The following is a 17,894-nucleotide window of genomic DNA, read 5'->3' as shown; positions in this document are numbered from 1 at the left end:
CCACAAGACAATGCACTGGGCTTTGTCATTCTTAAAATTCCTCTTTTCACAGGTAAGGTATTTCTGTACAGCTGTTAATGGTATGACATCTTAAGGTTATTGAAAAGGAAAAAAAAAAAAAAAAGTTTGGTTGGTTGGTTGTTAATCTCCTACAATGTCGTTCAGGAGAGATAATGTAAGGTAAGGATAAAGATAAAGAGATGATGGCAGGTAAGGATAAATAAAAGATGTGAACAAGCTGATCCAGAAGATTTCACAAGAAGTCTGTGACATCTGGCCAAAAAGTGCACGCAGGATTTACTAAGAAACACTACAACGTCTTCGTCACTTGATCTTCTTCCAGCTCCCTACTCTTGAACCTTGACATGCTTGTATAGGGGCTTGTGAATTGGTTAAAAGAATAAGGTCTGATGGTTATTTTACACGTTGCTTGGTTCAATTGTGTGGTTTTGTGTTTGTTGTTGTTGTTTATTTCTTAAAAGCAAGGTCTCAGCCTTTGATTTGGAGTTCTGACCACATGCACTTCCAGACCCCATTTCCTACTTACCCCTTCAGCCCTTCTGGTTTGACTTGTCCACTTGAGCTCACTCATCACTCTTTTGACCAACCTGAGTGGCTGCATCATGTCACCCTGTAGTCTTCCCTGTATCCTTCACACCACTCACACCAGTTCTTTCTGTACCAGGTTCCCTGGCTGCTTCCTTCTCCAAGCTAGCATTCAATAAAGAAAAACAAAACACAACAAAACAACTTTTCCTAAGCTTCTCACCTCTGCACTGATCTGGATCGGGGTCCTGCAGCTAGATGAGGTTTTCTTCATAGACACTTTCCTCCACCGCCTGGCGTGAGGGCAGGCTCTGTTCTGAGGTGGCACAGCCTTCGCCTAACCTCGTATCGCCTCCATGGCCCCCCGCAGCCTCTGCCTGCCCTCCTGGGACCTCTCTTTAGTCACTTCTGAAATAAAAAGGCACTTCAGCAAAGCCTCCCAGATGATAAAAGTACCCCCTGATGTCTTTAACAAACATTGAGAGGGAGTTGGACCCCTGTTACTCCATGTGTTTTACATTCTGGGGAAAAACTATGCAATCTACTTTGTTATCAAAAGAATTGTAACTATCAGCTGTTTGAAGAATTGATACAAATATTTAAAGGAAAGTGGAAACAAACAGAAGAGTGATCTTTATTTATTTATTTATGGAAAGCCTATAGGGACCGTGACCCAACCGAAAAACCCGCCCCTTTCTGTGGTAAATGTTTCCCCCCACAAGAAGCACGTGAAATAACCCGGGGGGATTCCAAGCGCGTCAAAACAGAACCGGCGAGTACCGAAAGAGAGGATGCTGCCACCACTGACGGAAAGCACGAAGAGCAGCCGGTACTGCAAGGAACGCCGCCGCCTTACAGCCCCAGCCCCGCGACACCTGCGGGCAGCCGCCGGCTCCGGGGTCGCCTCACGAAATGGCGGCCGAGCCGCCGCCTGAGGGCCGTTGGCGGCGGTTGCGGCCGTTGTGGAGGCGCGCGGCGGCCGCGCGGCCATGGCGGGGCGGCGGCAGGAGGCGGGCGCGGCGCTGAGGCGGCGGCAGGAGCGGGCGCTGCGCGGCACCATGCGCGTCGTCAGGGAGCTGGGGCCCGCCGCCTTCCTGCTGCAGGAGGACGGCCGCCGCGGGCCGCCGCTCAGGGTGGGTGCGTGGGTTGGGGGGCGTGTGGGGACACACACACGGCTTGGTCCGGCTGTGGGGTGAGGCGGCCATGTCGGCTGCTGGGCGCTGTCCTTGCAGGTGCTGCTCGGAGCGCCGCACTCGTGCAGCTGCGGCACCGCCCGGGCGGGAGCGGGGCTCTGCGAGCACCTCTGCTGGTGAGGAGGCGCGGCCGGAGAGGAGGGGACGGGACGGGACGGGACGGGACGGGGGGACAAAGATAAGGCTGGTATCAGTCACATCCCATAGATCTGGACCAGGAAGGGAGAGACGGGTCCCAAGCACCTCACAGCCCCAGGAAGGAATGGCAAAGCAGTGCTCTGCCCCAACGCAGGGAAGGGACAGGGATATATACTCAGAATGGGACTAACCCTTGTATTTTAAACATGGATTTCCACCAATTTATATGTATTTAGCTGAATTTACCACAGCAAGATGACTCAGTGTCTCACATCACACACACTACGTGCTCTGTGAAGCCCTGAGATTCTTACAAAGCTGCTCCAATTACATTCTAAAGCTGAATTAACAACTAACTTGATATTGATGTTCTTACGTAGCAGATACTTTGGTTATAAATTGCAGGATTCTTCTGAAAAAGTACCGATTACCAAGAGATCATGAATGTAAGTATTGGCATCACTTTTTTGAGTTGCAGATAGAGTTTACTAATTTTAAATGGATGAAGCATTGTCCTCAAGTTTCAGTCTTGTTCTTCCTCCTCTCCCACCTCCACTTAAAAAAGAAAAAAAAATAGCACTCTTGGACATTTTCCCATTTGTTTCCCTTTTCCCCTGATACAGAAAACTTACATTACTTCACTGATTACAGCTGCAGTCTCGGGAAGAATCAAAATACAAAATAGCTCATCAGTTGCAACAATGTAAGAGAGAAGGAAGAAAGAATTAATTTAGAAAAACACCTTGTATCGAACTTAATCCAGTATTCTCCAGACACTCTCAGAGGGCTGCCACTGACATACTTGGTGCTTTCCCTAGTCAGAAAGTAGCTACAAAAGTACAGCTCATCTTTTATACCAAAATGGCTGTAACAACTTCTCTAGGTTACTCCACAATTTCTACTTTTGCAGCATCTAAACTGTAGTATTTGCTGCATGCTGCAAATGTCAAAAAGATTTTGTAATCCTTTACTCGTTTTGCTATTTATCACTTTCTGTCACCCAAACCACAAAGCTTTCCAATACAGACAGTATAAACTGCATGTTAAGAAGCAGGTTCTCAAGTACTTTCTTAGACTTCCTTTTCTAGGACTTGAGTAACTCCAGTAACTTCAATATTCTACAAAATTATTGGTGTAAAGATCTCTTATCACGTAGTAACCATAACAAAACAGCTAAATACAAACCAACTTTAAAGAATGGCCACTATTCCAAAAGATACTTTAAATATATATATATATACACACACATATGAAATCAACCATCTCATACATAGTCAGAAACTGGTTTGTATATTTCTATCTGAACTATATTTGTTAGAAGATTTACTCTGAGGCATAGGCAACAATTTCAGTAGACAGTTGGATTTAATCTTAACTCAGAAAACTTCATACCTAGTTTCTGGCTGAGGAATTATAGCGACATGTGGTATCAGAACTATATCCAGACTGTGTTTCAGAGAACAGAGTGATTTGCCAGAACTGCCTGTTTGCAGAGGAATGCCTTACCTTGTATCACTTCCCCCTTCCAAAAATAAGGAAACTTCAAGGAGAGAGCCCTTCAGTGTTTTACTGAAATGTCGGTATTTTGTTGAGATAAGCCTCTTGAATAAAATTGCATAGACAATATTGTAAACATTTTCTGTGCAAGCTGTAAAAAAAACAATTTAGATCATTTTGTAATATATACAATATGTTTCATCCCCCACAGAGAAGGTCCCCACTGCATTTTATAGATGGAAAACTATTAAAAGAGCTAAGTAGAGAGTTCTGTCAGAAAAGCTAAAGCTATGTTTACTTTTGCTAGATGCTTGTAAGTCGGGTCTTCTCGAAAGAGAAATTGAGGAGATACTTGAGCGATTGCATCAGAAACCAACACAAAATGCAAAACAAACTCTCCTCTCACAAACACCACATGAAGAGCATGACAGATGCATTCATCAGAAAGAAATTGACAAAGAGGATGTTTGTCCCATTTGTCAGGAGGAGTTACTAAAGAAAATGCTTCCCATCACTTACTGCAGGTTAAGTGCACCATTTATTCTTTGTCTTGCTATATATATGTATATATATAATTATAGAATAGGTGTTACAAGATCTACTAATACTGTTACCATCAATACACAATTAAGAGTATCTGATTGTTATTGTAGCCCTTTTCCAATCTTAAAAATTTAGCAATCATAGGAGTTGAACTGCGGGTAAAGAATGAGGAAGAGAAAAGGAAGAGTGCTTAGTATTGCTATGTGATTTTTCTTATATGCTTATAAAAGATGACAGAAATAGCTATTTGTTTTCTGTAGATACAGCTGTGGTAACAACGTACACATAAAATGCATGAAAATTTGGGCTGACCACCAAGATGAAACTGAGAAAGATTCTGTAGTGAAATGCCCACTCTGCAGGGAAAAATTTGCACCTCTTAAGCTCATTCTAGAAGAATTTAGAAACTCTAATCAACTTGTGACTGCAACAGAGAAAGCAAGACTGGATACGCACCTCGGAATCCCTTGCAATAACTGCAGAGTATTTCCAATTGTGGGAAAGTGCTACAAGTATGTACTTTTAAATCCAGATTTCGACAGTGTTGTGTCTTTGAGTATCTCTCTTAGCTCACTGCTTAATCCTCTGTCTTTATTATAAAGAAGTGACTTCATCTACAGCGTAGAAAGCCCATCTCCAAGCAGTGCTGTATGTATTTGGGATTGGCCTTTTCCGAATCATAAATTTACCTACTACTTTATCAATGTGTTGACTGTTTGCTGTGCTAACTCCTTGTTCTGTTGATGTGGTTTTGTTTTTTCCTTTCAGGTGCACGGAGTGTGCTGACTATCACCTATGCCATGAATGTTTCATTGGTTTCTGCCATTCTCCACATGTTTTTCTTTTTAGACAGGTATCAAACGGGTTTTCTTTGTTGTATCCTATGCTGACCTTTGTAATATTAATTGATTTTGTTTCCCCTTATGCAAATCATGCAGACACTGCATTAAATTTACTTTGCTACAAGCTAAGTGGCTACAGAAAGATAATGAACTAAGAAAAAAAAAAAAAAAACACCTTAATCTATGAGCTTAGTTGCCCTCTGCCTGTAAACGTTGCATAATGGCACCCTTATATAGGCAGCTGCAAATGCATCCTAGCTCATTCCATCTACCTTTCCAGTTCCTCTATGTAAATAACTCCTTACAGCTGGCAATGTAATGAAAAAAAAAAAAAAAAAGCCATAGGAACCAACGTTAAATAAGAAGATTTTGGAGGGGCTTTGAGCTCTGCTTGTCCAGGGCAGAAGCACAATGAATCAGCACTAGAGATCTCCCTAATTAAATTTAACTGTGCCTTATTAAATTCTCAGTTGTATTACCCACAACACCAGTTACCTTCTGTAAAAGGCATACCTGAGACAATTATAGGCTGGTGGCAGTCTGTCAGCATGTTTTCTCCAAACGAGTGCTACAAGATCATTGCTCAGAGTCCAGGAATAGAACAAGAGTACAAAGCCCTCAAAAATAACTATCAGTGATAATGTATATATGCAGTTCTACAAATAGTGGATTTGGGGTATAGAAGAGGCAGCTATGTAGCATCAGAGCAGTGAAAAATTAGTCATATTACCAGAACAACCATAATTGGATATACTCACACCTTAAAAGTTAATTTTGCTGCCAAATTGTCTTAGGTTTTCCAGAAAAAAAACAGTTCTTCAGGTTTGCCATTCACAAATGACAAACATTAAGAATGTCTCCAAGTTCTAGCTGAAGTAAATCTTTTCTGTTTCAGCCTTTGCAAAGGTCTGAGTAAGAGGTTTCACTTAAGACAGCTAATTTTATTTGCCACGCTAAAAATAGTTAGGGACCATATTTGTTTTACAACTTATTCTCAGCCGTTCTTTGTGTTGCTTATAGGTGTTTATATCTTGAGTTCAATTTGTCTCAATCCTTTTGCATGTTACAGAAGAGAAATAAGAAATGGAGAGCTCTTGAACAGCTTTCAGAATTATCAGCCCAAGAAGGAACATATAAAAGCTTTAACCCAGCAAATAATTCTGAAGAAAAGCTATTATATCTTCAGAAGTAAGAACTTGTCCTTTTCTCTACTATTTAGTATGACAAACACGAAACATATTCAGTAACACTTTCTTTAACTGTATCTGAAACAATTTAAAGTACTTTACAAAAAGCAATAAATGTTTTAGTAAGAACATTCTTCTAATACTTCTAATGAAGCAACAAGTTGCTTTAGCATTGTTAAAATTATATATATGGCAAATGAAGTAATTCTTTTCATGTAGCTTAGAAAGTCACAGCACAATACTAACAAAAATTACATTCTAAAAGTGAAAATATCCCTTGTTCAATAGTATTTTTCAAAGTGCCTTCAATTTTTCACTCAACAAATTGGGATAACAAATACAATAAACAAAATTCAACTGACAGCTTTATCATACAGAAACAAAACAGATGATATAGAGAAACAAAAGTTTTTGGTTATCTCTGTATCTGTTACCTCAACGCACAAGGACTCTCATTAGAAAAACAGCATAACCTGATGTAGGTACTGCATGCATAGAAGATTAACATTTTAAAAACTTGGTAATTCTAGGATCATCTCAGAAATGAATCAGTACTACCCAAAGAAAACATTTCTGATATTCTGGTATTTCTGATATTATAAACAACTGTTCCAGGTAGTAGTAGTTCTACACCAAGCGTCATACCTTAGAAGATGATGTTCTTATCCTTATCTCATGCTTTTATCAAAAATATAAAAGTAAAAGCTACTGAAAAGGATTACCTGTTGAGATACTTATTCAGACATTATTTACTTCTCATTCAAAACTAGAACCACCAATTACTTCTAAAGCAGACTACAGGATTAAGTTTAGAGTCTGATACCACAATTTCAAGCTGAAGGTAGTTTTGCATGAGAATATTTGGGTTATGAATTCTGAGCTTGGATTTCAAAAGCTCGTAACTCATAGCTTTTGTTCAGGAAAATTGATGTAGAAATTATTGCATGAAATCCAATGGTTTACATTATGCAACTGCTCAGGCTAAGTGAACATACTAGTTGGTGTCCTGAGAGATCCAAGTGTCTGTTCATGACTGTCATACCGAGATCAACATCACTGGAATGACTTGCACAGCAGCTCTGGTTTAGCGGACTGGTTAGACTATCTTAATTATTAAAGGTATTATTACAGAGAAGCCTTTGTCAAAGCCAATTTATTGTTCTGAAGTATTCACCTTTAGTTGCTATTTTTCTTAATTCACTGTTATTTTGTTTTGTTTTAGGACTACTTGTACCCCAAAGAACATTGTGAAGTCTTTACCTGTTATTTTAGTTAGCAAACACAGTAATTTACTTGCCCCAGGTATTCAATGTAGACTCTGTTTGAAGAGCTTTCATCTTGGTCAGTATGTAAGACTCCTGCCATGTAATCACAAGGTAAGAGGTTAAAACAAGTGCCTTTAATATTAAAGACCAAAATCTTCACATAACTTGTTAACTTGTAGCACACCAGATTGTGCAGTTGACACTGATGTTATCCATAGCTACATAATTTGGAAGTATATAGGACCCAGCCAGCCTTTTAATTTTTTTTTTTTAGTTTGTACCAGCAGCCTTAAGCAAGCCCACAGAAGATAGCCCTTTTCAGATTTACCTTGTTCTAGTTTGCCTGATCAGAAGTATTTTCTTTCACTGATAACCTGATAGGAGTAATGTAAATCCAAACGTGCAGTCTCAGTAATTACTACTGCCCTTGAGCCCAGACTTGACATGGAACACAGTCAGAAGGGGAATTAAAGAGAAAGCTACTAAGGATCAGTGCTGATTCCCCATTTTAATGAGCATGTGTAATCTTATTCTGTGACAGTAACTTCATTGTTGGAGCACCTTAAGAAGTGTGATCTAAACACCCAGTTTGTAGCAGCCTGTAATTTTTTAATTAGCTTCCTTTAGCCTGATAGTGCCCCAAACTTAGAGTGCGTTCATTCTGTACATCAGCAGCATAGCACCCAGTGAAGTTCCTCTTGGTTTGCATTCAGAACACTTGAAGAGTCTTAGAATCACTGCTACATTGATTAGCCCATATTTAGTTAAGAAATATTGTGAAAGAGGTGACCTTTGTTTTTTAAGTTTCATAGGGAATGTATTGACTGTTGGCTACTACAACGAAAAAACACATGTCCGATTGATGAATACGTTATATACAATCCCCTGACTTGGAAGGATACACCAGCCAAACAGGAGAACTTCCCAGCAGGTTCTCATACAAGTGTTAAAAAACTTGTAAAACAAGGGAAACCGGAAATCTGTGTCTCTGGAAGTCAAATTTATCTCAAGCAAGGATCATCTGCATATACATCAGGAAGACCTGAAAGTAGCTTCAAAAAGCTTTCTAATAACAGTGTGCCAGAAACTCAAAAGGATTTAAGAAGTTTTAGCGACCTCCATCTAGGTAATTCTGATCCTAACAGCAGCAGAACTCTATGCAATTTTCCTAGGCATGGTAAGGATATTTCTCTAAGCTCTTGTGATGCAGCATTTTCTGTGAAGTCCAGCACTATTAGGAAGGCTGACATTCATAATGCTTTCAGAAGCCCACACTGGATTGACTGCAGCAAAACAAGGAAAGTATTTCCTATTAGAAAAGATGACTGTGATAATTCCACAAATGAAAGATACCCCAGGGAGCTGAATTTGAAAATCAATTTGTGTGCAACAAGCCATTCTTCAAAAAAAGGTAGTAAAGATATGGGAAACACCAGCCACCAACAAAGGCTCCTAACAAAGCGACTGCCTAAGGATAACCATCTTAACTTTAAACAAACAAAAACAGATTTATTATTGGAAGGAATTCCACTGCATGCCAGCTCACGATTTCCTTATTTTAAATAACACAGCTGTATTTTTATTTCTATAATCCATACACAGGATTTCTTAGAGACCAAGACACAAGTTAATAAGTGAATAATCCCATGGCATGAACTGCAGATACTACAAAAACTAACCCACTGCTGTTGAGTGCTGCAAGAAATGTTTGCATTAGATCATCTCAAACACAGGAACTCATCTGGCTGGTGTAGACATGTTTCAGAAAATAGCTACATAGTTGTAAAATTGTCACCTTTTCTTATTTGCAAGTTTTTAACCTTCAGTCAAGTAAATTACTCAAAAGAAATGTAAAATGTAGAGAGCTTTTATATTCTTAAAGACCAATTAGATCAAAGTTCCTATTCAGAGGTGTAATGAAGCCAGACTGATTTTAACATTATTTCTGAGTCATATCAAATCTGCTGTTTTCAGTGTGCAATAATAAAAGCAAGATGAGCAAGAAACTCTGTATGTGTCAGGTACATGCTGTATGATCTGCTGTCACTTACTAATAATTAATTCCTCAAAAGAGGAGCTAAGCCTTGAATTAGCATACAGGAACCACAGCTATTTTCAACTGTGTATAGATGGCCAAGCCAAAGAACTACCAGGTGTAACAATTATTTCCCAAATGGCAATATAATAAATTTTAATTAATGTGGCAGGAGAACCTTTGCAAAGTGCTTGCCTGTAGTCTTGTAGTGTTTCTGAACAATGATGAAATTCATGAAATATGGCTTTTGTGAAGTTTAGAAAAGAGTAAAGCTTGAAAAATACTATCATTAGATTAAATTAAAAACAGGACATTATACCCTGGAGTTCCACTTAAGCTCTTCTATATCACAGAATCGTCCTGTTCTTCTACCTGGATTCTACTCAGATAATCTACTTTGAGAGTTGTAGTTGGAATTGACATCTGTCTTCTGCATCGTGCAGACATGCAGAAATCTTTTATTTTTTCCTCAGAGCCACAGAAAATGTCTAAATGGAAGAGTGGAGAAGAAAGATTATGAGCAAGAGCAAAACATGAAATAATATTCTTGTTCTTTGAGTACCCCTTTCCAATTAAGCAAAATCAATTTACACTGTAATCTTAATTGCACTATCCAAGGAACAGTAATCAGATTTAACATGGATATAGAAGCCTTTCTTAACTAGAAATGGGACAGAGAATATGACCGAATTAGAATTGGTAAACTTCTAGGGACAATAACAGTCTTTTATCATTGGAATTATGGCGATGCGAAATACAGTCTTTTAGTATTATTTAGAAAAGAAGTGTTAACACGAGACAAATACATTCCTACACAATGTATCATTTCAAAGACATTCAAATCAGTGGTTTGCAGGGACAGGACAAGGAGTAGTGGTCACAAGATAGAGCACAGGAAGTTCCGCACCAACACGTGAAAGAACTTCTTCATGGTGAGGGTGACAGAGCACTGGGACAGGCTGCCCAGGGAGGCTGTGGAGTCTCCTTCTCTGGAGATATTCAAGGCCCATCTGGTCGCCTAAGCCTGCTTTTTTTGCCTAAAGCCTTAGAGCAGCCTGCTCTAAGGAACCTGCTTTGGCAGGAGGGTTGGGCCCTATGATCTTTTGAGGTCCCTTCCAACCCCTTCAATTCTGTGATTCTGTGAAATAAAAGTTAAGGGACTGATGACTTTTTAAAACTATTTTATTATATTGCATAAACTATGACATTTTACAAATCTTAGTTACATTTTTAGCAACAGACACACTGATACCGGAACAGAGATGAAAATACACCTCTGACAAAATATAAAAAGGTAGAAATACTTAAAACCTGGATGCTGAATATCAAGAGTGTTTTAAATGAACTATACCTGCTCTTGAGCATTTCTGAAAAAGACTGCCACAGTAATGAAGTTTCTGTTGATTGTAAGGCTCCAACATGCAAGGTGGTGACCACAGCCGGTGTCATCAGCTCACCTACGTTTCAGCACCTCAGTAATGGTTTATGATCTCCATGCTCTAGTGTGCACGAAAAAGTTTTTACACAGTAGCAAGATGATGTAAAAACAGTATTGGACTGAAGTGCAACAAGTGCCTCAAAGGAACTGAATCAGTTAAATGGAAGAAAAAAGTACCACTGCATTTCTGGGGAGGCGCGAATATAGAAATGTAGATCAAAGAAATTGTAAATTGTAGATTGAAGAAATTGTAAAAGGTAGATTGTAGAAATTATAGAAATAAACTGACAAAAAAAAAGTTACATTTGGTAAAATCACTTTTAAGTTGAGTGCTAATGCTAGAAATTATAAATACAGCTTTCACCCACCAGTCTTAAAATAATGTGAAGTCATTTTTTTTCTTTTAAATAAGCATAACACAAAAAGACTGCTTTTAAATGAAAACAAAGCTCTAATTAAAAATCTCTTAATCAACCTTTCATATGAATTCTTTATCAGAAATGTACCGGCTCACAATTAGAAGTGTGGCACAATTTAGTGAGAATTCTATAAAAGAAGGCTCATTTTTAACTCTGTAGGCCTACCATAGTGTTTTGCATATGTATAATTCCACCAAATCTTAAACAAAGAGAAGCTTGGGTTATGTACACAATACAAGTTACGCCCCAAAATGAGATACAAATTAGTTCTAGAAAACAAAAATTAAATACATAAGTCCGTATAGTTTCTGCTTCTACTGGCAACAATGGTTAGCAGCTAAAAAAGGATTTTTATTATAATAATAATTTGTACATATAAACATATATTAATTTCATTTCTGGAGTTAAAATTCCAGTCTCATACCTGTAAATCCAGTAACTTCAAGATGCTTACTCTTGACTTATGAAGTTGAATCAGATCCCATATGTGGATTTTTAAAAGATACTACTAATCAGATTGCTAAAGATATACTTCTTTAATTTCTTTTCAAACATAAAATACAAAAGAGACAGGGTGTACAATCATCATCATGCAGGAGTCAGTATTCCAACATAAAAACACTATATCTGCCTTTGAAAATACTATAAAAGCTACAGAATTGCAAGTATGAATTAGTTGGTTTTCATGGTTGTTTTTTTTTTTTTTTGGCTAACAGAAAAAAAATTACCTGTGCTTTTCCAATAGTCAGGTGTTCCACTGATAAAATAAGTCTGATGAAAGACAAAGGCACTTCAGCAGCCTAACTTACCTTCAGATTTTCCTAATATGCAATGTTTCATATGCAGTAATAGGCAACGGATGTAGTTCACTGCGTTTTAATTCGTACACTGTTACGAGTAATGTTGTTAACCTGTTTTGCATTTTAACTAATAACAAGAGTTTCAAATGCTGTCCAATCATTTCATCCTCTTTGGTACAAACTACTGCTCAAAAACAAAGCATACCACTAAACATTTTCATTCCTGCATACTGGATTATTTTTGTGCATCACCTCTAGCTCTGCATTGGTAAATAATGTTTCTAATCATCATAAGTTGTGCTTTCAGGTTTTTAAGATATCAAACTTATAAAATTGCCATTTTCTGGCAGTAGTATGAAGATTTTTCCTGTTAAACTAACAGAATTTTTAAGCATTCCCCCCCAAACTTTTTTTTTTTTTAATACCTGACATTTCATAACAATATGAAAATTACTATTAATTACCTTATTCTAGGGAACATATCCAGCCTGACGCACATATATATTATTTCATCTGATCACCTGCATTATTATACATCGAAGTACAGATTTGGGCCACATAAACTAATCTGCAGAAGCAGGCCTTCGCTAACTCCATTAACCACTTCATTGAAAACAGGTGACACCTGGAACTGGTATATCCATCTGCAAGAAGAATCTCAACATCATGATAATGTTCTGTCTTTTCCACCTATGTGCGTATCTATGTACAGTATCTGGAATTAAAATTGTTTGGAACACAGTGTAGTCAAACTTTTTTTTTTTTTTTTGGAAAAAAAGAAAAGGATGAGAAAAAAAGAATTCCAGTCACTAAGAGGTAATACAGGTTTCTAGTGCATAAATTCCAACATACAACTGGAACATGAAGACTCAGACAATATATTCTGTAAATACTGAATATAAATATGAAGAATTCTAAGTATTTTAGAATATATAGCATTTAAAATCCAAGATTTAATGCTCATGATAGGGCCAAGGAAGAACTCCCTGTCACTGTGTGCTTAGGGGCATTAGCAATTCTCACACATTTACCTTCCCATATACAGCTATGGGAATAATATCTCTACAGACTAGCTTCCCATATTCTGACACAGAAAACAAATTATATATTTATTTTGCATATAAAACTAGACTTTGGAAAAGCCTTCTAAAGTGTCACCAGCAGCATAAAACATTATGTGATAAATGCTAGCAAGTTACACACATAAAAGTCGGTACGTGGAATCTACAAAGCAAGGAAAGATAGCTGGTGCTTGCATGGCATGGATAGAAGCAACAGCTAAAAACAGCTTAGAAATGGTATTATCAGAACTGCAGCACGTGCACTCCAGAGAAAAATTTGAATACTCTACTAAAATAAACGCTCATACTCTTGTTAGCAAGAGAAGTGCAACAGTCTAGTAGAGATGGCAACCAAGGAAGATGTTAATAGGAGGTGTCCTACATGGGGGTGCTATGGCTACTCCACAGCCTCTAAGGACATGTATTTACATACAGCTAAATCATCTCTATTGAAGATGAGAATATACAGATCATTATTTCAGAAAATTTGTCTTGCTTCCTACTACCAAAAAAGTCTAGCAGCAAGAAACTCTTTCAAGAACATGTTCACCTCTGACTTGCTTTGCTGCCCAGAAGCTGAAGTGCATCGTTTGCACGTGGTCTCTGAAGAGGCCATTCAGTATGCCCATTATCTGTATGTCCAAGTTAAAACTGTGACTAGATCTAGACAACCAAAAAGCTCATTTAGACTTGATGGTTTAAAAACAAACTCCACTTTTCGCTCATGACCCACTGGCATAGCAGACAAGAACCTGCACCAAATCAGTACAACTTTTGGTACCGTTCTTTTAAAATCTCGTACTCATACATACTCGTGTTGATATTTTCAACATTTCCAATCCTTTTTCTTTGGTGCCCAGATACCTACTCTGATGCAGAACAGGAACGCTGGAGTGCAAAATTTAATTCCTCTGAACTCACATGAATAAAGCCATTTACTGTTGTCTTTATCTTTTGATGATTTTAGGTAAGTTTAAGGAATTAGGTGGTCTTCATATCTACAATGAAAAAATGCATTAAGAACAAAAAATCTGCTATATATTTAATTTACCAGAGTTGAACAAAGTTAAATATAGAGACATCTCATTTGAATTTCAACAACTTGAAATCATTGTCAGGGATCTTCTGTTAATTTCAACAGAATGTACGATGCTATCTCTTTGAAAAGGAACTCATCAGCACTGATGCAGCTCTAAGGAAGGTATTACTGAACCTTGAAAGCTAAAGCTTCCAAATCAGGTGTGCATCTATATGAAAATATAGATCTGAAGATATATAATGGATAATTAAAAGTATGTAAACAAAGGAAAGGATGAGAACATCACCACTTTGGGCTAGAAAGTTAGTCATACACCAAATCCAGTGAAACTGAATATGGGAAAATATGAATTGTAAAAAATTATTTGGTATAAGAAAGGTGAATTACAGTTACCTAGAGAAAGTACAAAAGGCATGCTAATATGGCAAGCAATCTTAACATCTAAAGTAGATGAATGGCACCATTAAACCTAAGTCTTCTGGCCAAACAAAATCACAGATACCAGAAAAAAGTTGGACTAATGTACTGCTATTACCTTTCTGGTTACCCTACGTATTCTTCTAAAAACAACACCAGACAACCAACAATCCCAAAAGAAGAGGCACAGCTCACAGCACAGTTTCCTGAGTCAATGCTCCCAGAAGCCCAGCCACACAGGACAGTTCCTGACCCTGAGCATCACGCTGCCACATCCTGACTGCAAGGTTGGGATGGATCTTCATATGTACCACCACCTTTCACTCCCTGTTTTTTCCTGTAGAAAGAAATCCTGAAGCACAGGCACAGAAGAAAATCAGGGTGTACTTCACCAACAGTAACAGATAACTGGCAGGCGAATCAGAACTACAAGACAGACAACTCAGTGCACCTCACCTTACAATTCACATACAGGCATAGTATGCTTGAGTCTCAGTATTGAACCTAAACGACGACAAACTAAGGGAAATATCATTATAAAGCTTTTTTAGGATGATTTGTAATCAAACTGCCAAAGCCAAAATGCTGAAACTTATTTCATCAGGGAAGCATCTTGAAAGCCATGGAAAAACATCCTATACACCATGCAAAGCACATTGAGGTGTTGTGTATGCTTTTCTGTTAGCCAAAGCTGAAACTATCACTTTGACAAAGATGAACATAAAAATAAAGAATATTCCAATGGCCTTTTCCTTCCTCTATACATATCATAGTTACATTTCATGCATTCATGACTTTTGGTACATTTAACTCTAAGATGAGTCATAAGTAGTATTCATATTGCATTACAGACCAAATTTTAAAGTCTGCTTCTCATGCTCATAAAAACCACAGCTTTTGAAAGCCTGCTTAGCCCCTCTACGATGCACAACCTGGGACAAAAGTAGCTCAGACTAGCAGAATGTAGGCACATAAGCCTCCAATTATCATCTTTTTTTTTTTTTTTTTTTTTTTTAATCATAAAATAAAAAGCAACAGCTTTCCCATTAAAAGGAACTATTACAAAGGTATAACTTGTCCAAACTTACTTCCTTTTCCATTATGGGCTGAACTCTTAACATACACCTGCAGGAATTCAAGACAGTTTTGGAGCAAAACTGGTTCAACAGTAGGAAAGAAGAGATTTTAACTGATAAATGAAGCCAAAACAAAATGCTAACAGAACCAGTCCCGTTCTGCTGAGGTGGACGCTTCCTAGCAGATGCCAATCTTCAACATCCACAGCTTGGATCAAAAAGGACTATAACAGATGGGCAACATCTTAAGACAGCAGAGATCATGAACTGCAGTGGCCACACAGCTTGTACATGTCCCCCTGCTGGCACTGCTGTTTGGAATGGTAACCTTTTGCACACAGATGGACACAGAGAAAGGGCAGTGATGCTATAGAGCTCTGGTGATAAATCCAACAGAGCTCTTGTGCTGGTGTCACGGGACTACATGATGAAGCGTTGTACATCATACAAAGTAGCAACAGATCCCTAGAAAAGTTCACATAGAAAATACTGTACAGATGGTCACATTTATTAGGAACAAGGCTGAGGAATGGCTTTAACCACTCTGCCAATGCATTAGCAACAAGTAAAAAACAAAAGTTGTGCCTACATTTCTCGCTGTGCATTCTGAGAGGTGCATCCAAGAATGACAGACTAATTAAAACGTGGGCCTTCCCTATACTGCCATCAAACTTAGGAACTGGAGAGTTTTAATTTGTCTTTCCCTGTAATCAATTCATATTGAATATCAATTGCCCAGTTGAAGTAACTGTACGTTAAAAAAAAAAAACAAAACTTTTCTTGATACTAGAAAACAACATTTCCCTTGTAAACCCAACACTGCAGAATTACGCAAGCAGCCAAGAGGTCAACAACCAGCAGGGAGAGCAACAGCACAAAGCACGTTGTGTTCTAATTTATAGGAATAAGTGGCCTCTCCTCTCTTTTCTTCCAAATATTTGTTTTGCTATCTCTTTTGGTCATAGGTGGTCTCTCCCTTTTCTTAGGTGAAGGGATACTGGATTCCTGACTTCCTGACACAGTTTTTCTTCTTAGACCTTCTTCATCGTGATGTTCCATGACTGGCCCATTCCCGCCATCCAAAATGTGCCTCACAGCCTGGTCCTCTGGAGTGCACACAGTGGTCCCACTTTCACTGCTACTCAGATCCAGATCTTCCAAGTAAAGAATCTTTGAGTGTGGCATATTTTTAATGAAAGTTTTTTCTCTCTCCAGTTTCCTACTAGGATGATGCTCGTTCATGTCCACACCAGAGTCCAGACTGGTATCATTACTCTCTGTTTTTCTGCCCTTTTTCAGATCTATAAAGGAATGCCTCACTTGAGCTATTGGCTTTCCGTCCAGAGACACAAACCACGCTCGAGGGTGCGGAGATGGCTTTCCTTTAGAGAGCTCCAGTAATGTTTGTTCTGAGATGCCTTGAAGTTCAGATGAAAATGGAGTCATTACAACTGCTTCATTCAGTGTCCCAGGAACAGAGACGGATTCCAGTAAGCTGTTAGTGTACCGGCCCCAGCCTGACGTTTGAGAAGGTAAGCCTTGTTCACCATCTAACGTGCTTTTTTCATCTCTGCAGACAGAAGGCTGTGGATGAGAGTGCGCTGGCATTTTCGGTAATGTCTGCATGTAACCGTCTCGATTCACGGGCTCCATCATGGGGTTATATACTAACTGCCCTTTCCTTGGCAAAGTTGCTGATTTAGCAGCATGCAATTGTTCTGGGGAATGGAAAAGGTCAGCAGTTTGAAGAATAGCAATAGGTTGATTGTAAATATGCATTAGATGTTCTGGGATATGGGAAAGCCCATACATCTCCTCTTGCAGTGTAAGATACCTGTTTTGGTCTTGAATGTCCCTGGGACCCTGGGAAATAGCACTGTTACTATGCTTTGGCTGCTGTAAGTGTCTGACTCCAGCGTTAGGCTCCAATGAATGGGATGAATTCATTGACTGACCAGTTTGACAGGCTGACTGATAAGAAGCATCCTCGTTGTAGATTTTAAAGTTGTCTCTTGATTTTCCATCTTCAGTGTCTATGGATATCCTTCTCTGAGGACTGTATGAAGAGATCTTCGGTGGATATAACTGAGACTTATCCTCTAACTTTAAAGATCCCTTGACTGTATTGATGTGATTTATGTGAGTTGTTGATGTTGTCTGGTCTTTTTTCACAACATCCAGTTTCGTTGTATTTTTTTCCTTCTTTTGTGTCCGACCACATTTATCCCTAAGCAAAAGAAATGCAAAGTGACTGCAGAGCATGCTGTGAAATACTAACTTCACTACCATAGTTGAACATTAGATGTTGGTTAAGAAGTTACTAGTCACAAACTTAAAATTAAGTTCTGTAATTACTTAAAAAAAAAAAAAAAAAAAAAAGAAAGGCTATATATATTCG

The 17,894-nt window shown here is 38.4% G+C and overlaps 2 protein-coding genes across 5 annotated transcripts in view; one reads left to right on the top strand and one right to left on the bottom strand.

Annotated features, from left to right (window-relative positions):
- Nucleotides 1–1,245: 1,245 nt before the first annotated feature.
- On the top strand, nt 1,246–12,670 carry ZSWIM2 (zinc finger SWIM-type containing 2). 3 transcript variants are annotated; one of them, XM_068686465.1, is made up of 9 exons: nt 1,247–1,679; nt 1,779–1,855; nt 2,283–2,323; nt 3,682–3,898; nt 4,178–4,429; nt 4,686–4,770; nt 5,829–5,947; nt 7,169–7,322; nt 8,016–12,670. In XM_068686465.1, the coding sequence occupies exons 1-9, from the start codon at nt 1,536–1,538 to the stop codon at nt 8,775–8,777; spliced, it is 1,851 nt and encodes a 616-aa protein (XP_068542566.1). In that variant the 5' UTR covers nt 1,247–1,535; the 3' UTR covers nt 8,778–12,670. The 3 variants fall into 3 exon arrangements, with proteins under 3 accessions (XP_068542568.1, XP_068542566.1, XP_068542567.1); XM_068686467.1 differs by lacking the exon at nt 4,178–4,429 and having other exon boundaries at nt 1,246–1,679; XM_068686466.1 differs by lacking the exon at nt 1,247–1,679 and having other exon boundaries at nt 1,687–1,855; nt 2,258–2,323.
- The window catches only part of FAM171B (family with sequence similarity 171 member B), a 34,001-nt gene continuing 26,517 nt past the window's right edge, over nt 10,411–17,894 (bottom strand). The window contains exons 8-9 of one of the 2 annotated variants that reach the window (XR_011097817.1): nt 12,329–17,723; nt 10,411–12,270 (exon numbers count right to left, since the gene is read on the bottom strand). Coding sequence is in view for 1 of the 2 variants with exons in the window: in XM_068686464.1 (XP_068542565.1) it covers nt 16,388–17,723 (1,336 nt within the window). In the remaining variant the exon portion in view is untranslated. Of the gene's footprint in view, nt 17,724–17,894 lie in introns of both variants that reach the window. The other variant, XM_068686464.1, reaches the window with a different exon arrangement.

The sequence above is a fragment of the Anas acuta genome, chromosome 6 (assembly GCF_963932015.1).
Source record: "Anas acuta chromosome 6, bAnaAcu1.1, whole genome shotgun sequence".
Lineage (NCBI taxonomy): Eukaryota > Metazoa > Chordata > Aves > Anseriformes > Anatidae > Anas > Anas acuta.
Note: the sequence above shows the minus strand (reverse complement) of the source record. Positions and strands in the feature narration are given on the sequence as shown.